Here is a 26930-nt window from a genome sequence, read left to right as displayed (position 1 = left end):
CGGCGTCCTCCGAAACCTCACGTCTAAATCGCACGGCACGTTCCTTCTTGACTCCAGCTGGGCCAGAGGCTCCCTCCCGGCTGCCGGATGCTGCTCCTGGCGGTGCTGGTCACAGGCATCGGACCCCCAGGGGCTGGATGGACCACATCTGCACAGCAGTTCCAACTGACTCTCACACACGTTACCATCATCTCGCAGATCTGTGTCATCCTGACTCTTAAATTTCCTGTCTTGTGGTCCAATCAAAATAGGTCTTACTGATCCAGCCAAAATCTATATTCATGAGGCTTTGACGATGCAGATGTTTCCTGCTATTCCTAGAGCAGGAGGCGGTGTTGGCTGAGGCCCTGGCCAACAGCTGTTCCCAGAGGAGGGGGGCTGAGAGAGACTCAGAGGGAGGAGAGGCCGCCTCCCCACAGCCTCCATCTCCTCTGTGACCAGGGACCCTCACTCTCCTCTGCTGAAGCCTAAAGCTGCTCCCAGCCAGTTCTCCCAGATCAGCACCCTCAGGAGACCTCAAGAGTTGAAAACCAAGACAGCCAGAAAATGGGGGCTTCTCAGCCTAGTGGGGAGTACTGAGCCCTGGGCTCTCCCACCCTCCAAGCCACTCCAGTCCCCATCTCTCACACTCTCTGTGTCTCTGTCTCTCTCTCTCTCTCTCACACACACACACACTCACACAGCACATACAGATAGACACACAGATACACAGCGTCTCAGCGCATTTCTACAGAAATTACTAACGTGCACACTGCACCAGGGAAACACCAAATTGAAATCAAGGACTCCAGTAGGTCATGAGCTGAGGGTGCATCCACATTGAAATCAAGGACTCTAATAGGTCGTAAGCTGAGGGTGCATTTTTTCAACCCAGGCATTGGGGTATCCCCCGGTCCCTGGGCCCCCTCTCCCCTCCCAGCCCCAGACAGAATCGTGCAGCGGTTCTATCAGGACATTGGAAGCTGAGAGGCCCGACCTCCAATCCCAGCCCTGCCCCTTGCTCGCTGCATGACTTGGGTCCATTGCTTGGCCTTTCTGAGCCTCAGTTTCCCCAGCTGGGGGAGTGAAGATGGCAGTTCCTGCCTCATGAGGTTGTGAGGACGAGACAAGAAAACGCAGGTGGATCATGTAGCCTGATGCCCAGCGCTCAGAAGATCTCCACGCGGTGCTGTTTTTGCGAGGTCACTGCCTTCCTCTCAGCCCAGCGTGGCCTCAGCCACCAAGAGGCCTAGAACTCTGGGAAAGGAGCAGTCAGGTCTGGACACGGCTCCCGGCTTTTCTTGTTTCTCTAAAATACTCAGAGTCCAGGGTCCTTTGTGGGATCTGCCTTGAGTAGCCAGAGCTGGCATAAAGGGAATGGGAACCCTGAACACAGGTTTGCCGTTCCGGGGCTCTCTGGTGGTGTGTCCTATGTCAGCCCGTTCATCCATCCATTCATTCATTCATTCATCTAAGCACGTGTTCATCAGCTGCCCCCTAAGCATCCACCATGTGCATTAGGGTTCTCCCCAGGCCTCTGTTGGGCGGGGAGCCCAGCCTGAAGCCAGGCTGTGAGTGGGATGGGAGGGGGTGCCAGACAGGGTCCTGCGCGAGGTGTTGGGCACACAGCACCCACGGTGCCTCTCCCAGAGGACCCCTGCCCCTCTCATCTGGGCAGTGAGGATGCTTGGGGTGGACGGCCTGCCTTTGCCCAAGCCCAGAGCAACGGTCCCGGTACAGTGACTGTTATTAAGTTCTCAGAGAAATGCCCAGAGTCCCCCAGGTTGGTAGATATTTGCTCCTTGGACTCCTCAAAGGCTTTGCCAGATGGTGGAGGCTGTGTGTGTGTGTGTGTGTGTGTGTGTGCGTGTGTGTGTGTGTGCACATCCACGCTGGACACAGGGCTGTGTCGTGATTGTCAGATCGGAGGCAGAGTAATTGTGCTCAAAGCAAGAATAATTAATAAGCCTACACTTTTCCACAGTGGACCTTCTTATTAAAGTGTCAGAATTTAAGTAGCCCAATGTTGTACATATGGATGTAAATGAGATACGCATTGTCCATTGGAATAGCTCTAACTTTGTTTCTGGCTCAAGTGGTACATCTTGCACTAACACAAATCCATTTTTGACTTGACTTTGATTTTCTGATTAACATTATGATGCTGAGTTCAGGTATATGATCAGGTTACAAATATAATCAGTTTTTCACTGAATGGCTGTTATTTGGTTTCCATTAACAGAAACCTGTTTAAGGATATTTCAACGAAAAACCAAACAACTGCTCAGTCTTACTGTGGCTCGGTATTTGGGTTTTAGAACAAGAGTAACTAGATAACCCTGAATGTATTCTCTTCTTGGTTTATATTTTTTAAAAAGAAAAGAAAAACGGCTTGGTTTTGACATTAAGGAAATAGCCAGTAGCTTCTGGTTTCTCGCTGGGAGATGCTGGTCTTTACTCTTCTGCTCACTGCCCTCCTGGTGTCCCAGCGGTGGGATAATCCAGAGCCCACCTCAGATAAGTCCTAACCCAGATGAGCTCACAGTACTGCCATCCCACTGCAGGTGAGGGGGCAGTGGATTTCCAGCGTGGGGCCCCATTGTGGGTGATGGAATTTAGAGGCAGTGGCGTGATTTGATAGGGGTGGTTCAGCCGTAGCTCAGCCCTGTGGGCACAGTGTCTTTTTGTTCTTCTTTTTTTGAGATGGAGTCTTGCTCTGTTGCCCAGGCTGGAGTGCAGTGGCGCAATCTCGGCTCACCGCAAGCTCCGCCTCCCAGGTTCATGTCATTCTGCCTTAGCCTCCCGAGGAGCTGGGACTACAGGTGCCCGCCACCACGCCCGGCTAATTTTTTTGTATTTTTAGTAGAGATGGGGTTTCACCGTGTTAGCCAGGATGGTCTCAATCTCCTGACCTCGTGATCCACCTGCTTTGGCCTCTCAAAGTGCTAGGACTACAGGCGCGAGCCATCGCACCCAGCCGAGCGTCTTTTTTTCAGGTGGGATGGTGGTAAACTCAATGAGAGAGAATTTTGCACATCAGGCTAAAGCCTGCATCTGAAGTGGCAGAGGGCATTCATTCTCCAGGTGCCACACAGGCCTATGAAGGGACTGTGACCTCCTGGGGGCAGGGGTGTGCTCCCTGACCTCCTGTGAGCCTCCTTAGCACTGAGCAAAACCCCGCACATTTGGGGATATTTGCTGAAATGAGCCAGATGGGATTTAATGGACTCTGAAGTACAACCGTGCAGCCTCAGGTTGCCTTCGGCATCCAGGCCCTCGGGGCACTGCCATGCTCCCCAGGGCTCAGAAAACACAGTCTGTTCCCAAAATTAGCACAGTCAGAGCCCAGGTGAGAAGGTGAAACTACTGTCCTTGGCCTCCAAAGCATGGAATGTCCCCAAGCCAATGAGTGGTCATGAAATCTCCCACCTCCTGTTCTGCTCACTTGCCAGTCACTCAGAGACAGCGCCTGCTGTGAGACTGTGCCCCGGAGTCTCACCACAGCCGGTCACGGGACCACAGGTGCCTGCTCTGAAGGAGGGAAGAAAGGCCAAAAGGCACAGAAAAAATCATCTTGCAGTTCTAAGTTTCTTGCTGTATCTCTTACCACATGCTTCCCATGAGGCTGCGTTTGGCTGGAGGGTCAGCCTCTTTGACTCTGATGGCGGGTCTACATTCCTGTTCGAGGCCTTGATTTCCAGTACAGTCGGCCCCAATTTTCAGGACTGATCCTAGAGTATGCATTCAATTATTGATCATCAATAGTTTGTTGTCCTGTCGCCGCATCTCCCCTGGACACGGTAATGGAAGTATTGGTTTATTCATGAATCCTGTTTGAAGGACGGGACAAATTGATTTTCTGATACAGCCCAGATAATGTCAAATGAAAGTCACAAGGTAGAAGAGGTGGTCTTGACCTGATCTCACATCGAAAGTGTCTTTACCATGTTCAGAAGCCCTGGAGAATCTCACAGCACCACCCGGGCCCCTCTTGGGTCGGCAGCACTGAGTCCCCAGGTGCACCCAGCACCTGCTCCCTGAGAACCACTCAGACAGGACCTGAGACGATGCCCAGCGAGGAAACAGGGCAGGGCCAGGGCTGCCCCCAGGCCTCGTGAAAGTGGGAGCTGTGCCTCTCACAACCTTCCTGTCCTGCAGGGGGAATCCCAAGGCACCACTGGACATTCTCCAGGCATTTTGTGAAGCTTGGGTCCAGAACAGGAGGTGCCTGGCAGCTTCAGAATCGACGGCCCAGGGCCTGGCCTGCCCCATGCTGACTCCCCCAGTGAGACGGAGGCACACACCTCCCTGCACTCCTCCTGGTCACCCTCCCACAGTTTCACTGGGTGCTGCTGCTCTGGACTCTGCCCTGCTCCTGCAGAGGCCCCTCCAGAAAGTGCAAGACCATGAGAGGGACCTGTCTCACAGGAGCTCATGTTCAAGTTCAGAGAGAAACGCAGACAGGGAGGCACACGGCGCAGTGGACGGCCAGCCATCGTGGCCAGTGGAGACGGCTAACAGGGCTTCCCAGGCGGGCACAGGGGCCTGGGAGGGGCGCTGGAGGTGGGTGCGATGCCGGAGCGGAGTCCTGTGAACAAGGACCGGGAGATGACGGTCGATTGGAAAGAAACTGCCATCGCTGCTCCAAAGTCACCCTTGGAATTATAGTAATTTTGACAGGCTGTGGCAGCTGAACATCTTCATTAATGTGGAAAGACAATCATGAAGACAATGAAAATGACTCTGACCGCCTCTCCCAGGGAGTAGAGAGCGCCGTCTGCGTTTGCTACAGTGGCCCCCATCTGTGGTTTCACTTCACAATTTCAGTTACCCACGGTCAACTGTGGCCTAAGATACATGAGTGAAGAAGATATTTTGAGAGAGAAGAGAGAGACCATGTTCACATGACTTCCATGACAGTATATTGTTAGAATTGTTCTATTTTATTATTGTTGTTAATCTCTTACTGTGCCTGATTTATAAAATAAACTTTATGTAAGTATGCATGTATAGGAAAAAGCATAGCATATATACATTATATAGGAAAAAGGGTAGTATATATACATAGTACGTGTAGAAAACAGCATAGTAACTGGTCTAAAATAGGTGAGTAGAGTACAAGATATTTTGAGAGAGAAGAGAGAGAGCACGTTTACATAACTTCCGTGACAGCATATTGTTAGAATTGTTCTATTGTATTATTGTTGTTGTTAATCTCTTACAGTGCGCAATTTAGAAAATAAACCTTACGTAGGTACATATGTATAGGAAAAAGCATAGTATAGTATATCTGTGGCTTCAGGGCCTCTTGGACCGTATCCTGCACAGATAGGCGGGGAACTGCTCTATATAAATTGATGGTGCTTTCCATTAGAGCCACGGCAGTGTCTAATGGAAAAAGTAACAAGACTGCAAAAGTATTGAGGGCAGTGTCCTTGGTGTCTCTGAATTGTAGTTTACTTTTGTCTGTGGAGGTGAACCTTGCTGTCTTCAGGCCATGCTTTTGTGATCATAAATAGTCTACTCTGTAATAATAATTTGGTCTTGTTAAGATCCAAAGACTATCCCAAACACAATTATCTTGTCACTGCTTAGGTGGTAATTTTTTTTTTTTTTTTTTTTTTTTTTTGAGACGGAGTCTCGCTCTGTCACCCAGGCTGGAGTGCAGTGGCGCGATCTCGGCTCACTGCAAGCTCCGCCTCCCAGGTTCATGCCATTTTCCTGCCTCAGCCTCCCGAATAGCTGAGACTACAGGCGCCCGCCACCACGCCTGGCTAATTTTTTGTATTTTTAGTAGAGACCGGGTTTCACTGTGTTAGTTAGGATGGTCTCGATCTCCTGACCTCGTGATCCGCCCGCCTCAGCCTCCCTAAGTGCTGGGATTACAGGCGTTAGCCACTGCACCCGGCCCTTAGGTGGTAATTTTTAATGAGTAAAAGGTTCAACTGGTATCTTGGTATTGCTGGTATTAGTGGTATATCTTATTTGAAATGACAATCAGTTACTACAAGGATGGGAAAAATTATTGGTAATCTTTGAAACTCATGAAGAATTGTGAGACATTGTACACTGTTCTCAAATTTGAGATTAGGTAAGGAAATCTTTGTCTTTCATCTTTGGTTTTATGTGACCCCCATTCAGGAACGAAGAGTTATCACTTTAAGGTTTTCGAGGGCTTCCTTGCTTTGTTCTTTCAAGACAAGAAGGATAATTTTCCTTCATGGGGAGGAAATGTATCCAGTAAAAGTCTAGCTATATATAGTTCATTCTGTCTTATTTGGCCCCAGCTATTATTGTAAGGTTCACATTCTTTAAATGGGTAATTAGCCAGTGGGCTTGTTGGTTGTTGATTAAATGAATTCAAGTATGGCTTTAGGGTCTGAGAAAATGTGCTTTCGAGAAGCTTCCTTGTGTCTCCAGCTATCTGTGGGTCTGTCATCTTTATTGGAATCAAGATAGTCTTAATTCTCACAGAACAAGCTCTTTACTTTTTATTCATTTTCAAGAGGACACTGTGCATAATTGGAATTACGCAAATTAGAGAATTAGAGTTTGGCACATAGGAAATTGAAATTATCCATTAACAGACTTCCTGACTCGCCAGCGTTCTTACCGGTCCTTGGCCTGGGTGGAGTGCTATTGCGTCCTCAAGCAGACCCTGTGCCTGTGCTAGTCCCACCCCCTCAGCATCTGGGCCTCCCCAGTCCAAGCCAGGCAGGGAGCCCCAGGAGGAAGCCCATCAGGGGACTTTCTGTGGCCTTAAAATTTCTTTTGCTTTTTAAAAAATTATTTGATAAAATAAAGTTTAGTGTATAATCCACAGGTATGCACTTGGGGCTTCTGCAGTGTTTATGTAAGAAAGCATTGAGCAGTGGCTCACACCAATATTTCCAGCGCTTTGGGAGGCCAAGACAGGAGGATCACCTGAGGCCAGGAATTTGGGATCAGCCTGGGCAATATAGCAAGACCCCATCTCTACAAAAAATATAAATGAAATTAGGCAAGTATGATGGTGCATAACTGTAGTTCCAGCTACTCAGGAGGCTGAGGTGGGAGGATGGCTTGAGCCCAGGAATCTGAGGCAGCCGTGAGCCATGATCATGCCACTGCACTCCAGCCTGGGTGACAGAATGAGATCTTGTCTCAAAAAAAAAAAAAAAGAAAAAGAAAAAAGCACTGAAATGAGTTATGAAGCATTGTTAACTCTTAGACATAATGGATTTTTTAAATTCTTTTATGACAAATTAGCTCACTGTTACTCTGCCAGCATCAGGGAATGGAAGTCAGTGCTGTGACTCCCCAGTAAGGACCCACGGCTTCAGCTTCTCTGTCTTAGCTTTGCTGGAGCTTCTTCTTCACTCAAGGAAACCCCATCTGCAGATTCCAAGCCTCCTACTGGAGAGGTGAGGGCAGGATGTGGTCTTTTGAGTATGGAAATAGTGATAGATTTTACTGCCCCACATTACAGATGAGCAAACTGCAGACATCACCTCCGCAGTCACCCACACAGTCAGGAGTAGGCCTGGGTGTCGGAGCCAGACCCTGTGCCCTCATCCTGAGCTCCTCCCAGACCCTGCAGCTTCTCCACGCAGCCTCATGTGGAGGGAGCCCAGTGCCACTCTTCATCCCCCCAGGAACTCCCCAAACCCTGGGGCCTCCCTGCCTGCACTGGATTCGGATCCGAGGGCAGCACTGCCCACAGAGCGCTACATGTTGGGCTGGACTTTTCCACCAGGACCTGCTCCAGGGGACCCAGGGAAGCAGCCCCTCCCCAGCTCCCAGCAGCCTCCTGGGTCACCCCCTTTTCCCAGGGCACTGTCTGTTCCCCAGGGACCTCAGATGCCTCTGAACACACTTGGCTTGTGTGTATAGGGGGCAGGAGACATGTTTAAATGGGGAGGGAGAAAAATATTTGTGTCCATGGCTGCCTTTCTCTGGCCACCAGAGCCAGGTACTTCCAGAGGTACAATCTCCCAGGGTGCAGTCAGAATTCAGTTTCCAGCACCCCGAGAGTCTCCCATGTATCTCCAGAAACCGCAAAACAACCCATCCCTGGCAGGCCAAGCATGCATGCATGCATGGTGGGTGGCTGTGTGGCCTGACCCTGCACGGCCCAGGTGGGCCCCAGGCTGCAGAAGAAAGAACACAGCACTTCCTCCCTCAAACCCTCAGCGCCTCTCTGGTTGGCCAGCCAGGTGCGGTGCACAGATGCTTCACCATCTCTGACCTCCCTGTCCTCATCCATCTGTGTTCCAAGGCAAAGGGGCACTGCCTGTCTGGGCTACTGTCAGGGGAGGGTCTGGCGAGAGGTCCCCTGCACCCTTGCCAGCCAGCACAAAGCAGTATTTCTTTATCCCTTCCTCCTTTCCACCTGTCTGGCACCTGACCTTTCCCCAATCTGTCTTCAGTGAAGGAAGACACAGAACAACGCCCCCTTCCAGTGGGTCAGCTGGGGCTTGTCCACAGCATGGCTGGTCCCCTGCCCAGACCCCTGGAGGACACTGTGGGCCCATTCAGGTCCCTGCAGTGATAGCCAGACCAGGGACACCACCAAGCCTGTCATCCTTATTTCTCTCTGCCTGTTTCCCCTCCCACTTTTTCTCTCTTAACACTGGACTTCTTTGCCAGTCTTTTAGTAGTGTTTCAGTGATGTTACATTTAGACATAGGCAATTACTTTCGTTCAAAACATTCAGTTCCAACCTTCACCAACTGAGATAAAAAGCAAGCCCTTTGCTTTCCCTTTCTCTTTAACAAGCAAAGCTGTCTCCAAAGAGGCCAGCTTACTGTGGCTCCATCTGAAACATGCTGAGTCGACAAATTTTACCATTAAGGGTTTTTTATTATTATTCTTTAAATCTTTCATCCATGTAAGTATATTCACACTTGAAGCTTGGAAAATGTCTGGATTTTGTTTCGCCTTCAGAAAACATACTTTTTTTATTTGAGCTTTTGTTTTTCTCCATGTATAACAAATAATCATTTTGCCCTATGAGTCATATTGCCCTGATTTCACAGAAAACAGGTGCAGTATTAGATACAGACACAGAGAGGGTCAACCCACAGCTGTGGTTTTCATGTCTGTGGGCAGGACTTATAATAGTCCCTATTTCCTAGAGGGGGTATTAGCAGGCAATGAGGTGATGCTTAGGTTAGAAGCGCTTAGCACGGGGCCTGGTATGTACTCAGTGCCCAGAAAGGTTGATCTGTATTATTAGCAATTATTCTGAGAAAGTAACTCTGGCCTTCTGGCCTGTGCTTCCTGCGGTGAGAGGCCTGATGGAGCCCAATGGTCTGTGTGGCTGTCTGCTTCTGAGCACTCTCCCTCCTCGGCTGCTTTTGTGGGGCCTGCATGGTGGAGGGATGCCCGGCATCCCAGAATTCAGCCCCCACTGACCAGCACCCCACAGGATGCAAGTCAAAGTGGGGCTCTAAGCTGTAGGTTAAAGGAGGTGCTTGTCCACTGGCCAGGAATGCCATTTCCCTGTTGTAATTGTCCTTGTTGAGGCTGTTCTGCTCTCGGGTTTATCAGAAGATAAAGGGGTCAGCCTCCGCCTCCTGGCCTTTGCTTTCCTTCCTAACCCAGAAACATGTGGGTCAGCGCCTGCATGACCAGGATGGATACCGGAAGAGTGGGCCATGGAACCTTTGGAAAGGTATCCGGGCATCATTTCCACACCAGCATTCATGGTATTTCTCCGTGCATGGGTAGATGGGCCTTGAAGAGCCCGAAAAAGCAGGCTGAGCTCTCCTGAAAGGGGATAATCCTTAGTCTTTCTCTTTTTGCCAAAAGATCCTGGATAAATGAACCCAGAGAGACCCCAATCTGGACCAGAGATGCTGCCCCTGCTGTTTGAGCCCACCTGGCTGAGAGAGGGCAGGTGGCAGTCCCAGGACACCCACAGGTGGCTACTCAGGAGCCTGTATTTTGGGCAGAAACAAAGAAGCTGAGAGGCACAACGAGGTGGGACACCTGCACGCTGAGGGTCTCCACCTCCCCAAGGCAGGACAGGTCATGGCAGAGGCTTCAGGGGAGGGTCCCGACTTTGGCTGGGGGTGTGGGAGTCTCCAGAGGCAGCGAGCCCAGGACACTGATGGTGCAGACCACTGGATTTCCGGAGAACACTGTACTTCACCAGCCTGCGTCAGACACATAATTCACAGAACTTTCTCCAGAGGAGGTTAGCCATGTTTGTCAGGCTCAGGGAGAAGTGAGGAGGCCTCCTTACCATCGATTAAATATGGGATCTGGATCACCCTGTGCCTGTCTCCTGCCCAGTCCCTTCTGCGACCTCAGGTGGCCTCACTCCTGGCTGGCAGAAGGGACTGGGGTCACACACAGCCACACTCGGGGATTAGGACCTGAAGTATATCATTGAGCCCGCTGCCCGCCCCAGGCTGGGAATTGCAGGGCCGTGATCTCCTCCATCTTTTCTTTCTCCAGCTGCCTCTGAAGGTCACGGAATCTGCATTCCTTTGGAAAAATGGGGCAAAGGTAAGATGGTGCACAGCACACCTGGCCCTGGCTCAGCCCCCCATGTGGACAGGTTGCAGAGGGCCACTGCCTCGCTGCAGGGGGCTCGCCCTCAGCGCCCAGCAGAAGGAGCGGCCCCATTTTGTCCCTGAGACTCCACCCTCTCAGGCACAGCTGAGCAGCTCGCTGGGGCCCAGGGTTCCTTGGCTCTTGGGTTCTGATGCCTTCATTCCCAGAACACGAAGCCAAGGCCAGGAGCGGGGATCTGCCCCCAGGAAGAAGCCTCCATCCCTGGGGAAGCCTTGAGACCCTCTGGGATGCAGCCCAGTCCCCACCCATGGCCACTCGCTTCCACCCTGCCCCGGCCCAGCCCTGGCCACCCCAGACGTCTGGCCCTTGTCCTAAATGCTGTCACCTCTGGCCTCAGCTGTCCTCCTCCCAGAGCGCTATCCTGCTCCATCTCTGCTCAGGGTCCCCCCAGAGGCTTCCCGCTGGGATTTGTCTCCACTTTGCAGTTGCCTTTTGCCCCACATGCCCCGTTCTGTGGTTATTTACCTTATGGGGGCATCCTCCCTCTTGATTACAGACTCCTCAGAGGCAGATAAGAGTGGGTGGCTTTCATCCTCCAGCTCCTAACTCTCAGCCCACTGGGCTGCTGTGCTGTGGTCCATGTGAGTCATCAGTTGCCCCACGCGGAAGCCTCATGGGGGCTCAGGGCCCCAGCTGGGGGCAGAGAACCTCAAGAATCCGCCCAACCAGCTGCAGGCTCCTAGTTCTTGGTGACTTAGTGGATGGGAGACCCACCTACAGGTTTCCAAGCTGCTGCCTTTCTCTAACACATGAGCGGGTCCTGGCTCAGCACTACTGTTCTCCGCCAGCCCTGACCCAGCACTCACTGTGAGCCAGGCCTGTGGGCGTCAGCACCAAAGACCAGAAGAGTCGCCAGCCCATGGGGCATCTGAAGCAGGCGGCACAATTGACCCTCTCAGCCCAGACACCGCCCAGAGCCTTCTCCCTGACCTCAGTTACAGCAGATGAGAAGGACACCGTGGGAGAACCGAGTCAAGATGCCCAAACTGGATGACTTCCCTGCAGGTGGTGCACTGCTGAAGGCCCGTGGGTCTCCTTTCTCTGGGATAACGCCAGCCTCCAGCAGAAGCTTTAGTCTATTCCTGAATAGAGAAAATCTGCTGAAAAACATCTATTTTCCAGCTGAATAACAAGCCTTTCAAGAAGAGGAGGATGAGGAAAAGACGGCATGTGTCCAAGTTGAGCTGAGACGGACTGTAAGCCCAGGCCTGCCTAAGACCCCCACAGTGGGCATCACCAGGGCCGGGGCCTTAGGGGCCGCCAGTTTCCTCCACCCACCTGCCTGCACAGACAGCTCCTGGGCATCAATGCCTCATCCGTCAGATCTGCCCGGGCTGCTTCTGAAAGAGTTTTGTAGAGAGATTGCTCTTCTAGGGGTGGGAACAGGACACTTATCTCCATCCCCCCACCAACCATCACAGGAGGATGAAAAACCTCAAAGAAAGACCCAGGGGGCAGATGCAGGCACAGATCCCAGTGGAGAGGCAGGCTCCGGAATTGCAGGCTGCTTTTTGGAAACGGCAGAGGCTCCCCATGTGGGCTTCCCTCACCCCTCCGAGGCCTTCCCAGGAAGACGTGGTGGCAGAGACCGTGTCCACTCAGCAAACACCACCGTTCGCTTTGCTGAGTTTGCAGTTTCCCACAGCATGACTGCTGCCCTGGCGAACAATGGGGCCACGCCGTATAATAACCAGCCCTTGCTTGATGAGTTACAGTTTACAAGACTCACTCATTTATGATTTCGTGGGATTCTCTTGTTTCACTAATTGGGAAGCAGGCGCAGAGAGGTTAAGTGTTCTGGAAAAGGCCCTCCTCTAGGGGTGGAGGGAGGGGAAAGAGAGAGAGAGAGGATGAGAGTTCATGAGAAGGAGAGGCAGAGAGAGACGTCGAACCAGCTGGGTCTTCAGGCTCCGTGGCCCAGGCCCTTCAGAAAGTGCCGTGAGTTGATGTGCTGGAGAGAACGTGCATGTCAGTCCCCTACACCTTATTTCTTCATGGCAGTTCCTTTAAAAACGCCCGTGGATCACCTCCTCTGTGGCAGCTCTGAGAAGGCACCAGGGTAGAGACCTGCATGAGAGTTGGCCTCTGCTTTGAGCAGTGCCGCGTGCATGAATAATCCTGCCAGAAAGGTCTTCCTGGACATCTCTGACACTGAGCATTGGCGTTGCCAGGGGAGACTCCTGGTCGCCCGCGTCCTATTCAGGTTCTGTGGGTTCCCAGGGCCCTGTGCTCTCTGTCCCCTGCAGGCCTCCCTCACCTCCCCAGCCTCCTTGGACCGGTTGACTCCCTTTCTCCCCAGGCAGCCCTCCACACCCCTCTAGACAGGGGCAGGCACCCTGCAGGGCGCCCCTACCACATCGCGTGCTTCCCCCGCCTAACACATGGCAGTTGCATTCTAGTTATTGAAGTCTTTTCTCTCTCTGGCTGAATCGCAAGCTTTGCAAGTGGGGAGGTGGGAGGAGGGGCCAAGGGCAGTGTTTGTCTTGTTTAGTTGTCTCTCCACATCCTGGCAGTCAACTCTTAGTAACCAATGCTGAATGAATGCATGGATGAATACATAAGCCAAACAGCAGGTACTCGTGAGTCTACAGTCTCCTTCAACTGGCAGCTGAATAGATTTCTTTGAAATCAAAAGTGTAGCATAAACCTACCCACAAAAGTTTAGTCCAGCCATCATCACTTTTGGAGGTCTGATCCAGGGTGGGCTGCACTCAGCGGGGCCTGGGGCACAGCGGGCCAGCATCTCCTCTGTCAGCCACACCCCTGAGTGGAGGCTCCATGGAGGGGCTGCAGGCCTCAGCTCCGGGTGCTCTCTTCTCAGTGGGAGACAGCGGGAGGGCTGTGCTGTTTCCAACATTCCCAACACTTCCATTGTTTCACACCATTACTGCTGAGCTCCAAGGGCGGATGGATGGAGCCATGCTGTGTGGGCCCTGCTGTTTTCCTGCCCAGGGTGTTTTGGGCAGTGGTTCTATTTCCCATATTGATGTTTCCCACAGCCCTGCCAGGTAGCCTCTGATAAAGCACATCTCTTCTGAGTGAGCAATGGCCTTTGGGGACCATGAAGTACCTGTGAGTGTGACTCTGCCAGATGACGGGCAGGTGCAGCCATCGGTGGGACCTGAGCAAGGCTGCATTCCTTACCTGGCTCAGGTGTGAATCTTCAGGGCAGCAAAATGTGGATGAGACTGAGTAAGGGGAGAATCAAGATGTGTTTTGTTGAGAGAAGGAAAAATATGAGCAGGTCTCATGACAGAGGGGTCAGAGATCGAAATCTTGGAGGGCCCCAGGGCTCAGTTCCAACCACGTCACCCCATCTCTCTGCATTCTCTCCAGGGGGCCGTATTTCCCTCTTCAACAGAGACAGCCCTGTTTTCTGCTTGTTGTCCCTGTGTCCTGTCCACTTTCACATTTGCTCCATATTTTTCATCTTAGAGCAATTGAAAATTAAACCTTTATGTTTTTTGAAAGAGTCTCTTTCCATCACCCAGGCTGGAGTGCAGTGGCGCAATCTCAGCTCACTGCAACCTCCGCCTCCTGGGTTCAAGCAATTCTCCTGCCTCAGCCTCCTGAGTAGCTGGGATTACAGGTGCCTGCCACCACATCTGGCTAATTTTTGTATTTTTAGTAGAGATGGGGTTATACCATATTGGCCACAGTGGTCTTGAACTCCTGACCTCAGGTGGTCCACCCGCCTTGGCCTCCCAAAGTGCTAGGATTACAGGCATAAGCCACCATGTCTGGCTGAAAATTAAACTTTTAATGTTGAAATGATACTTGCATTAACAGAATCCAGGAAGGTTCTGTAGGCTGTCCACTTGTGCCTCCCAGCTTCTGCTATGCTCTCCTCATAGGATGGAGACACCTGTGTAGGGAACAGGCTCTCTTTAATGATGACTAAATCCGGAAGATGACAGCCACCGCCTTCTCTCTCTTCACCACTCTTTCCTAACACAATGTCAGTAACACTTACATTTCAAGGTCAACAGGCAGGTTAGAAGAGAAAAAGCGCCCTTGGAGAAGAGTGGGTTAGAACCAGCTCCCGTTGGCCTCCCAGTGTGGTGGGAGGAGGCTTCAGGGCTAGGGCTCCTGCTGGCCACTTGTGGCACCAGCCAGTTGAGCTGCAGCCCACACCATGGCCTATGAGATGCCATGGTCATCATCTATGGGAAACGAGAAATTACAGGGTAGGGGATTTTGAAATATTTGCAGGAAATCAGTACAACTTGTAAAAAACAAACAGTCTGAACTCTCTTCTTCCATGGGCTTGGGCATTTATTGTATGGTGTGAATCTGCAACTCTATTTAAATTATGTTTCAGTAGAACTTTCTGAATTTGCCTTAAACTTGTGGGTCAGGAATAATTAGAAAAGGCATATCAAGCGCTGATTTTTTTTTTCAGAAAGTTGATGATAATGTTGGTATAATTTGTAATTTATACAAAATACTTATAAACATTTACTAACTACCTCGGGGGCTGTAATGGTATCGCTGACCACATAGAGGCAAGAAAGAAATAAAAAGCTGCTAAGAGATCATCAGTATTCACTAAGCGGCTGCTTGAAGAACCCTGTGCCCGAGGATGATAAATTGAAGGTGCTTTGCAAACTACTCACAAAGCATGACTTTTCACTTAGATCAAATGACTATTCTCAGCTAATTTTGCTCATCCTCAATTCCAGGTTTCACTGTGTGCTTACACAAGGTGAAGTGATAGCTGTTAGTGCTCCCAAGGGTAGAAGAATTTCACGAACCATCAGATGATGCCAGTGTTACATCAGTGTCATTTTCAAGCGGGGATTTTCAAACAAAATCAGTCCATTCCCATAGCAGTTTTTTTTTTTTTTATTCATTTCATGGAATCCCAATACAACTTGGATGTTCCTCCTGTCAAAGGCAAAGCCTTGACTTAATTACTAATGTCACAGGAAATGCAGTGGAAGAGTCAGCATCGTGATAAAATTATTTGTGGGGGAATTATGAATATGATTATATAAGTGTGGGTAAAGCTCGGCATTTGTAGTAAATGTATTGTACTTGGAATTGATTGTGGTGTACACATCATTTATTTACTTATTTATTTATTTATTCAAGATGGAGTCTCACTCTGTCACCCAGGCTGGAGTGCAGTGGCACAATCTCGGCTCATTGCAACCTCCGCCTCCCAGGTTCAAGTGATTCTCCTGCCTTAGCCTCCTGAGCAGCTGGGATTACAGGCGTGCGCCACCTCACCCAGCTAATTTTTGTATTTTTAGTAGAGACGGGGTTTCGCCATGTTGGCCAGGATGATCTTGAACTCCTGACCTCAAGTGATCTGCCTGCCTCGGCCTCCCAAAGTGCTGGGAGTACAGACATAAGCCACCGCACCCAGCCTCACAGCATTTATAATTGTGTCCAAATTGGACATCTCATCAGTTAAAATAGAAGCTGTTGATGTCAAAATTTATAAATAGTTACATGTACACAGAGTAACTAAACTGCAAATTCATGGTAATTAGGCTGACGTTGAATTTTTAAAACACTGCAGCTTTGTAATATGCGCTTTCTCTCTCCTCATCACCAATCAGATTCTAGAAATGTTCGGGCCTTTAAAGAATTATTTTGTAAATAAACCTAAGTGTCCTAAAAAGATGGTGAATCTTTCTGCAAACAAGGCCCTAAGTGTGAGTTTAGTTTAGTTTCAAACTAGTTGGAAATATATTATAGGAGGATTCAATAAATGGAGCACCCAAAACCCTCCCCTCCCCACCCACACACACACACATAGAACTCTTGGCTTTTGAAACTTTTATAGAGTTACAATTATTGAAAACAAAGGCTATGGCTGGGCGTGGTGGTGGCTCACACCTGTAATCCCAGCACTTTGGGAGGTCAGGGCGGGAGGATTGCTTGAGTCTAGGAGTTTGAGACTAGCTTGGGCAACATAGTGAGACCCCCCCCATCTTTACAAAAAAAAAAGTCTTAAATTTTGCCAGTCATGGTGGTACACCCCTGTAGTCCCAGCTACTTGGGAGGCTGAGATGGGAGGATCCCTTGAGCCCAGGAGGTTGAAACTGCAGCGAGCCATGATGACACCACTGCACTCCAGTCTGGGCAACAGCGTGAGACTCTGCCTCAAACAAACAAATGAGGTTATGAACAGGAAGACACTAAAACTTATTTCTACAAAAACAAGGAAGCAATAAAGTGAATTAAATGATGAGACCTCACAAAATGCTAATCTGAAAAAAATGCAGGCAATTTTATTTTAAAATTTAAAACATAAATAAGAACATTGAAAACTATATTGAATGAAACATTAGGAACAGATAAGGCTGAGAAATTGATCAGAGGCTGTGAATGTGTGCCGAGAATAAGTATTATTTTACGTTCTCATTTTATTTTCAGATAATCAATACAAAAAGGTTTTTTTCTCTTCTTTTCTTTTTGTTGTTGTTGTTGTTGTTGTTGAGACAAGGTCTGGCTCTGTCGTCCAGGCTGGAGTGCAGTGGCATGATCTCAGTTCATTGCAACCTCCACTTCCCAAGCTCAAGTGATCCTCCCACCTCAGTCCCGCAAGTAGCTGGGACCACAGACGCATCACCACGCCTAGTTAATTTTTTGTATTTTTGTAGAGACAGGGTTTTGCCATAGTCCTGAGTTAAACGGTCTGTCGGCCTGGGCATCCAAAAGGTTTTTAAAAACATATATATATATATATATATATATATATATATATATATATATATATATAAAATATATATATAATATATATACACATATTTTTATATATATGTTATTTTGTTTTCAGAAAGATTAATTTTTAAAAATTTTTTTGAATAGAACTACTTAATAGTCTCCCAGCTTAATAAAATCAAATCATTGGTCAATAAATGTTTTAGAGAAGCATATATTTTGAATCATTATAACCCCCTCCTTTGCTCTCCAAGAAGTCCTGGTTTGGATGAGAAATTACATGGGACCCATTCCAGGGGCTCTCTTTAAGTGCGGTGGCTTTGAAAACTGAGTATGGCTCCCAAATCATTGTCTCCTGCTTCCTTCAGAAGAACCCTCATCTGTTTCTTAGCTGAAAGCAAAACAGCTGCAGGTTTTGACCACGTAGGTGATGGGTTTGGGCTGCAGAGAGAAAACACTACCCTCTTAGAGCTGCAGGGGGCAGTGTGGGTCAGTCCACTGCTGGACATCCTGGGCCAGCTGGAAAGGGCACTTGCGGGTTTGGTGGGGCCAGAGGGGTCAGCTGGGCAGCTCCTGCTCAGAGGCACTGGCCCAGGGATGGCCCCTTGCCCTCAAATGCCCTGAAAGCTCCAATTATTGAGGTGCCAGGGAGGAAGTCAGTGGCTGGGAAATGGGGACACAAGACAGCCCCTACTCTCTGGGGTCTCCTGGGCTGGCTGAGAGGTCCAAAACCCAAATCACCTTACACAGGGCCAGACAGTGTGATCCCAGGAAAGACTCCATCTCAGGTCGCTCAACCTCAAAATCTGGTGGGGTCAAGTAAAGGGTGAGGAGAGAGAGGGGACCACTCCAAAAGAGGGGGCAGGGATGTTGGGAAGTAGACGGGGCTCAGGAAAATCCCTCTCCTACCCTTGGTTGTGCACCTCAACCTGCCTCCTGCCCTCCCCCCAGCCTAGCCACCTTTTCCCAGTCTCCTGCCCAGTTCCCTTCCTCTTGCCCCAGTGCAGTGACTTCCTGCAGCTCGCCACCTTGACCCTGGCCTTCCTCCCCAATAACCCCCACAAGGAGTGCCTCCTCCACACCCTGCATTTGCAGCCCACCTCCCCTTCTGACAAGGCTCCAGACCCCAGATGCAACTCCTACAGGCAGTCTCCCCAGGAATGTTCCACTGTCCTCTCTAATGCAACCTTTCATCTTCAGTAGCAACAGGACATTCCTCATAGGATTTCGGTGAGGGTTGATGAAGTCATTTATCTCAAAACCTCAGGTAGCTTATCTCACTTCATAGGAGCTCAGTAACTGGGAGCTTATATTATTGCTTTATGCCTCCAGCCAAAAATCATCCTTATCCCCACCCTGGAGCCTCCATTCTCCTTATCTCAGCTAATGAATGATGCTTCCTCCCACCGCAGCTCCCAAGATGGAAACCCCAATACCTTTGTTGCCCCACTTATCACCCACATCCCACTGACCACCACTGCCATGGACCCTACCTTTGAAATCCTTCTAAACTCCCTCCCTCCTTTCCATTCCCATTGCCTCTAGCTTGGTCTTTCTTAGTCCATTGCTTAGACCAATACGTCTCAAATGTTAATGAGCAGAGGAACCACCCAGGAATCTTCGTAAAAGGTGGGAGGTCTGGGATGGTCCTGAGACTCTGCATTCCTCATAGACTCCCAGATGATGCTCGGGCTCCTGGACCACTCTCCGGCCGCAAAGGCTACCCTGTGTCAGGAGCTGACGAGCGGCGTCCAGGGCTCCCTTTGGAAATTTTCATGGCAGCTCATGGCTCGTAGCCAAGGTTTTTGAACTTCAGTCTCTATAAAGCCATTATTCCCCATATTCCCCAGATACTCGGATTTCTTCCATCTGGGGTTGGGCACAGGAATGGGCATCTTTCCTTAGTGCCCCCAGGAGACTCTAATAATGTCGATTGTTAATGGAAAATGAGCCCTTAGGGCCAAGCCAAACTCTAGCATGGCATTGAGGACCTACCCAATTCCTCTTCAGACTTTTCCTCCTCACTCGTCTTCACTCACGTGCCAGAGAACTGCTAACTGCCTGGACAGTGGGTCCTGTCTGGGCTCCCTTCGCTTCTCTGTCCCCTGGCCTGCGTCTCCCTCTGCCTTCCATCCTGGATGACTCACTCACTGCACTGCATTTCTGGGGAAGGTTTCATTAACTGCCTAGAGGAATCATTGCTCCCTCACCCTTGCTCCTTGGCACTGTGGCCTTGTCTCCAGAGCATGGGAGTGTGGTATCAGGGTGGCTGTCCTTCTGCCTGTCCTTCCTCCTCAATGAGCCACTTTAGGGCTGAAACAAGACTATATTCTTTGCATCTCCGGGGCCTACCTGGCTGCCTGACCCAAGGACCTGCCCAGTGAAGAATATTAAAAAGACATCAGATGGAATAAAAAGACAGATGTATAATGAAATAGATAGTGGGTTGACTGTTGAGGGGAGTAAATATACAACCTGCTTTATCACAAATAAACTCCTTTTCTCACCTCAGTTCTAGAAATCACATGCAATTTGTGCTCTACATATTCAGCATTTGGTAGACTCACAATAGAAACTGATGAAATACAAATCCTTAAAACTCTGCATGCAGAGTCTCACTCTGTTGCCGAGGCTGGAGTGCAGTGGTGCGATCTCGGCTCACTAGAAGCTCTGCCTCCTGGGTTCAAGCAATTCTCTGCCTCAGCCTCCTGAGTGGCTGGGATTACAGGCGCCTGCCACCACGCCCGGCTAATTTTTTTTTTTTTTTTTTAGTAGAGACAGGGTTTCTTGGGCAGGCTGGTCTTGAACTCCTGAACTTATGATCCACCCGCCTCGGCCTCCCAAAGTGCTGGGATTACAGGCATGAGCCACCGCAACTGGCCCTGTATGGTTTTAATCACTGTTTCAAGTACCTTTTGGAGCAATTCATGTCTGTGCTTACAAGGTCACTTGTGCAAGCCCACTGAGAGTGAATGGCCAGGGACTGGCAAGTTGTCATTGGCCTTAAAACCATTGTGGAAGACAGTGTGGTGATTCCTTAAGGATCTAGAACTAGAAATACCATTTGACCCAGCCATCCCATTACTGGGTATATACCCAAAGGATTATAAATCATGCTGCTATAAAGACACATGCACACATATGTTTATTGCGGCACTATTCACAATAGCAAAGACTTGGAACCAACCCAAATGTCCATCAATGATAGATTGGATTAAGAAAATGCGGCACATATACACCATGGAATACTATGCAGCCATAAAAAAGGATGAGTTCATGTCCTTTGTAGAGACATGGATGAAGCTAGAAACCATCATTCTGAGCAAACTATCCCAAGGACAGAAAACCAAACACCACATGTTCTCACTCACAGGTGGGAATTGAACAATGAGAACATATGGACACAGGGTGGGGAACATCACACACTGGGGCCTGTCGTGGGGTGGGGGGAGGGGGGAGGGATAGCATTAGGAGATATACCTAATGTAAATGACGAGTTAATGGGTGCAGCACACCAACATGGCACATGTATACATATGTAACAAATATGCACATGTACCCTAGAACTTAAAGTCTAATTTTATATATAATATATATATATACACATGTAAAAAACGGGGACAGACCCGGGCTCCAGCCAGTGGACAGGCTTTGAATTCTGCAGGTTGTCGCCCACTGCTGGTCATGTCAGGAAAATCACCTGTGGCTCCCCTGAGCACTTCCGGACCTCAGTGTCTAATAGATGAACAAAATGATCTTTGTCTTTCTCAAGGGTGTCGGCCTCCTCTTAGATCGCTGAGCATTTGGAGAGGAGGGTTATCAAATTAATGCATGAGATAAGAAAATGTTTCAACTAGGAATTCTGCATCTCTGGAATTGTATTAAACCCATTAATACTCCCCAATCAATTACTCTGTAATTTACTCAAGTATATTAAAAGTATTGTGGCAGTGTGCAATAACAGATTTTTAAAAACAGTGTGTGCCTCCGTGGGCAGAGCTGCCTGTCATGGAAGGGCCAGGGCAGCATGCAGCGGGGGTGAGGGCTTCTGTCTCCAGGGTTCCTGGGTTCAAATCACGGTTCCTCCATACCCTCCAGCCTGACTTTGCTCCATTTCTCTATCCTTCGGGTACCTCTGTTTCTCAGCCCTGTGGGGTTATTGTGCGGATAATACAGATATAAAATACCCAGCACATAGTAGGTGCTTATGGAATTATTTGTGTGTATGGCTCATTTTACAAATCTAAAATGTGTGTTTTGGAAATAAAAAAGAGAGGGAAGAAGTAAAAGTGCTGATTGCCACCATCGTAGTTGTTCTGGGCTAATTGTTATAATATCCTCATAATAGTTTCATCTTAATGGTGGTGATTACTGAAACACAATTAGGATTTTTCACGTTCATTCAGATGTCTTCTCTAATTACAAGCATTAGTGTTTAACATGTGAGCAGCCAGGGAATGGACGTTTCTTGGCCTCAGTTCTGAAATGGGTCCATTTGCATCCCTGCGGGAGGCCTCAGGCAGGAGAGGGCTGCTGGTGGGGACAGGCTGACCTTGGATGGGGTTCAGGGGGTGGGGAGTTGGGGGGCCATACCTCCACTGCATGTCTGCGTTGTCAACAGCAAATCCCATTCAGCAGGTGCCACTGCCCACCTGCACCTGCCAGTGAGCCTCTAGTGAGGGGTTCCACACCACCAAGCAGTCGCTGCCACATTTAGCAATGCTCTGATGTTTTGGCAAAATCGAGTGCCAGGTGAAGATCTGAGGGGATGGCCCACGGGTCCTCAGCATGAAAGAGCCTTTTTCTGTGCTGAGCCACTTTACAATCTGGGTCTGCCCCTGGGCATTCCCACCCCCTACCCCCAATAAATACTCACCTGCATCCCAGGGTACTCAACTGGCTCTGTCAAGATGAGCGGACCGTGGCCCCATCCTCGCAGAGGCAGCTTACCTCCACTTCACCTGAGAGTTTAGACATGGCCATGGTCAGATGCAAGGGTCAAGCTGGAGCCAGGCAGAGCGTGCTGGAGCCCGACCAAGCGTGTAGGAGCTAGACTGAGTGTGCTGGAGTCAGACTGAGTGTGCTGAAGCAGCGAAGAACAGAGAACTTGGCTGCAGCTGGGTGACGAGGCTGCATGAACTAGGCCCTGGAAGGATCGAGGTTTCCCAGGCAGAGTGAAGGGGGATGAAGAAACAGATTGAAGAGCAGTGTCTTGCTGGGTGTGAAGAGGACAGCGTGGCCAGAGAACAGGGCTTGAATGGGAGGGGTGGAGTTAGCAGGGCGAGTGGAGGGTGGATGGTAGAGGGTCCAGGACACCAGGCTAGGTCACCCAGGTGTGATTTCTGCTAAGTGGTTCTGGTGAGGGCAGGGGTCTGGGATGAGATCTCCCTGGGTACCAGTCCCCTGTCTGCCCCCACTAACCATCAACCAAGCAGGTGCTCTGAGTCCTGGTTCCCTCCTTTGAGTGAATGTCCACAGTCAGTGACTGTGTCCCCCTGGTGTTGGGAAGGCTCAGGGAGAGGATCCGCTAAAGTGACGGGCAAAGTTCTTGGCTCAGAGGAAGCCCTGAAATGAAGTTGGCTCTTATCCTCACCATCACTGCCTGGCACCGGAGGGTCCCACGGCTGCTGCTGGATGACCTCTGAGCCTGTCCCTGCCTCTCTGCAGGTCCACCATGGAGCCCTTGTGTCCACTCCTGCTGGTGGGTTTTAGCTTGCCGCTCGCCAGGGCTCTCAGGGGCAACGAGACCACTGCCGACAGCAACGAGACCACCACGACCTCAGGTAAGGACACATCCCCCTCTCCCTTTCCCTGGCTGCCTCCCCTACTGCCTCCTCCTAAGCTCCTGGGACCGTTCAGAGGGTGATAAAGGGGCTTAGGGTAAGAGAAGAATGGTGTGGCTGAATTTCTTAGTGTGCTTTTAATAGTTTGTGCCTCTAGAAACAGGCAGGCTAGATAAGCTAGTTTAGCATTTGGTTGTTCAGCAAAGCTTAGTGTTCTAGAGATGACCCATCTACAACCCCAGCTGAGAGCTGGGGTCAGCCTTGGCTGGAGGCAGGAGAGCAAAAGGGTTAAAAATCCCCCAAAATCCCCTTGTGCAGAAAACCAACCATGAACATACATGGATGAGGCGATGTGACAGTTAATGATATGAACTAAAGAATTATTCTTAGGCCGGGTGCAGTGGCTCATGCCTGTAATCCCAGCACTTCAGGAGGCTGAGGTGGGCAGATCACAAGGTCAAGAGATCGAGACCATCTTGGCCAACATGGTGAAACCTTGTATCTACTAAAAATACAAAAATTAGCTGGGCTTGGTGGTGGGCGCCTGTAGTCCCAGCCACTCGGGAGGCTGAGGCAGGAAAATCACTTCAACCCGGGAGGCGGAGGTTACAGAGAGCTGAGATTGCACCACTGCACTCTCGCCTGGCAACAGACCGAGACTCCATCTCAAAAAAAAAAAAAAAAAAAAGAATTATTCTTAATATTTTAGGTCAGATATTGGCATCATGGTTAGTTTTATTTTTAAAAAGAAGAGTCCTTGCCTTTCGACATGCCTGCTAAAGTGTTCACGAGTGGGCTGTGATGTCTAGGCATTATGCAGAGAAGAGCAAGAGGAAGTGGGGGTGGGGGCTTGTGAACAAAGTCACATCAAGGGCCCCACATGATTTTCTAACCCTGGACAAATGTCCTGCAAATGTACCACTGGCCCCAGGAGGAGGAAAGAGTAAAGATTTCCGGCGACAGAACCTCTAGCGAGGAGAGCACTTCTAAGTGCCCGCCTGTCTTTTTCCTCTTCATGTTGAAACCTCAGAGAAATCCAAAACCCCAAAAACGAGGGACCAGAAGCTGCTGGCAAATATAAACTTGCCTCTTTGCAAGCCAGCCCTTCAGGGGCAGGTCACTGGTGGTTCAATGAGTTATTTCAACCCACAGTCCCGACTTTTCTTCCCAACGCTAATCGACTGGCCACTTAGAAACATCTGACAAACTGCCCGGATATACCCTCACATCCAGGAGCCACCATGGCAGAACATCCGTTTGCGCAACAGTGGGGAAGAATCTGCCCGAGCTCTGCAAACAGTCCCTCGGGTGGCACTGTGGGCACCGGCAGGATGATGTCCACTCCAACATCTGAGGCTTTTCAGTTTATTTGAAAACAACATTATTGGGCTCACATATTGCCATAGACATGGGGTGTTACTTGCAGGAGGAGGACACTGTTATGTGACCTCAGCGCCCAGAGCAGAACTAAATGTGAAACTCACACCTTGGTCCAGCCTCTGCCAGGGCCTCTGCGTGCTTAGCAAGGCTGCTGATCCACGAGCCAGAGGGAAATGGGCCTCGGGTTATAAGGCGCAGACGGGCTCCTTTGGCCTAGAATTGTGGAGGGGAACCTGACCCTGTGAAGTGCCCTTTAAATCTTCATCTGAGCCCTGGAAGAAGTATGAAGGACCATTTCAGATGATAACACATTGCCACAGTGTGCCAAAATAACAGGAAGCTGTTTCATTTGTTCGTTGAACAAAATATATTCAGTACTCATCCAGACAAATTCTTTTACAGAAGAAATTGAAGGTAAATGTTTACAAATTATATAATAAAATGTTATCTATAAAAAAAAATGTAAAAGAACACAGTCGAAAAACGAGTAGAGAATATGATCAGGCAGAATACAAATATCTAATTATGTTTCACTAATCATGAAAAGATGCTCAACTCTCTAGAAATTAGAGAAATGCAAGTTAAAATGACATTATCATTTTACCTATCAGATGGACCAAAATGAAAAGGGTTGGCAACAATATCCCAGAGAAGAGAAATTGGCTCCATTGCACACTATGGGCAGCATTCCGCAACCTTTGTGGCACCAGGGACCAGTTTAATGGAAGACAGTTTTTCCGTGGAATTGGGGTGGGGGGTGGTTTGGGGATGATTCAGGTGCATTCTATTTATTGTGTACTTTATTTCTATTATGACTACATTGTAACATATAATGAAATATACAACTCACCGTCATGTAGAATCAGTGGGAGCCCTGAGCTTGTGTTCCTGCAACTAGACGGCCCCTCTGGGGGTGATGGGAGACAGTGACAGATCACCAGGCATCAGGTTCTCTTAAGGAGCGCGCAACCTAGATCCCTGGCATGCGCAGTTCACAATAGGGCTCAGGCTCCTGTAAGAATCTAATGCTGCTGCTGATCTGACAGGCGGCGGCGCTCAAGCGATAATGCCTGCTCACCTGCCACTTACCTCCTACTGTGTGGCCCAGTTCCTAACAGGCCACAGACTGATACCCATCTGTGTCCTGGGGGAGTTGGAGACCTCCGCTATGGATGAATGTAGAAGTTGGAAACTTAGGGCTGCCAACTTGGCGATTGTGTTAAAATGTAACAGGCGTACAGGCTAACACAGAAGCTATCCTACAGAAACACTTGCGAGACACAAAGATATATATATGTGTGTGTGTGTGTTGCAGAATTGTAGGTAATAGCAGAAAAGTTGGAAACAACTTAAATGTCCATCCTATTTTGGTCTACCCAAAAAGTGGAATCCAAGCAGCTATTAAACAGAATGAGGAAGCTTATCTGGGCTGACATGGAAACTCTCCAAGACAGACAGCCGTACCAGAAAAGCAAGCTGGAGAACTGCCCCACGGTGCATTTCATCTGTTTCTTTCATATTTAATGTGGCTATATGGGGACGTGTCTTAAAATTGGTAGCACTTCACAATTATAATCAGTATCATTTTTTTTCTTTCTTAGTGGTTCTTAAAATAACGATACTTTTTACAATCCGTGAAGCTGTAGATGAAACGAGAGTAGCATGATCTATTTATTTCCCAAACCTGCATATTTATGAACGTAAATTTATAGAAGAAAATGTCAGGAAAGGTACGCTTCGAAATCTTCATTATGTTTAACTCTGGCAAAGAGAACAGGCTCCTGAACATTGAAAATTTTAGGCCGGAGTGAGTTGGGACCTTAAACCATTGTCTGCACACCTGTCCTTGAGTGGGCCACATCTTTCCAGTATGGACTTGCTCCACCTCTAGGGCCCCTGGGGAAGGAGGGCTTGGAATGAAGGTGGGAGAGGAGAAGAGGGATGGAGAGAAGATGGGGGACACAGTGAGAGCAGCTGTGCCCTGGGGCAGAACTGAGGTAGTCCCTGGAAGACCCTGGCTCTTGGCCAGAGCTCAGGATGAGCTTCCTGAGCAGAGGGTGCTGCGTGGCCACACTCCAGCCAAGGTGGCCATTCTCTTTGTCTGCTCCAAAGTCACATTCAAGCCTAAGGTTTTCAACTTTCAGATCAGATTCTATGTAAGCAAACATGCGCGCACACACACACACACAAGTTGCAAGTGTACATATGTATAAAATCGGTGTGAACATACACACACTTCACTTTGGGCAATAGCTAGACAGTCATACAGGAAGAAGGCTGCTTCAGGATGACCACCCTGGGGACTGGCCACCCTGACCTCTGTCCCACGCCGTCAGAGCCACAACAACATGAAATGAAAATAGACTGTGACAGGAATCTCTTCTCAGATGCCTCCCTGACTCCTGGCTGGACCGCGTTGGTACCCAGAGGACTTATTTTTGTTTTCTTCCTGGTCCACACCATTTTAAAAAATTGTTTTTAAATTGAATTTCTTACCAATATGTAAAAATCAGAAAATGTTTACATAAAAATATGAATTTCTTCTTTGGG

The 26930-nt window shown here is 49.2% G+C and overlaps 1 protein-coding gene across 5 annotated transcripts in view; it reads left to right on the top strand.

Moving 5' to 3' along the window:
* The window catches only part of PTPRE (protein tyrosine phosphatase receptor type E), a 176566-nt gene that overhangs the window by 112028 nt on the left and 37608 nt on the right, over positions 1-26930 (top strand). For 3 of the 5 annotated variants that reach the window (XM_032175143.2, XM_032175153.2, XM_032175160.2), the window contains one exon: positions 22885-23000. In XM_032175143.2, the coding sequence (XP_032031034.1) occupies positions 22892-23000 (109 nt within the window). In that variant the 5' untranslated portion in view covers positions 22885-22891. Of the gene's footprint in view, positions 1-10421; positions 10474-22884; positions 23001-26930 lie in introns of those variants that run through there. The other 2 variants (XM_058435893.1, XM_058435894.1) reach the window with 1 other exon arrangement.

Source organism: Hylobates moloch, unplaced genomic scaffold (assembly GCF_009828535.3).
Source record: "Hylobates moloch isolate HMO894 unplaced genomic scaffold, HMol_V3 SCAFFOLD_3, whole genome shotgun sequence".
NCBI classification, from domain to species: domain Eukaryota; kingdom Metazoa; phylum Chordata; class Mammalia; order Primates; family Hylobatidae; genus Hylobates; species Hylobates moloch.
This window is presented reverse-complemented; position numbering and strand designations above follow the sequence as displayed.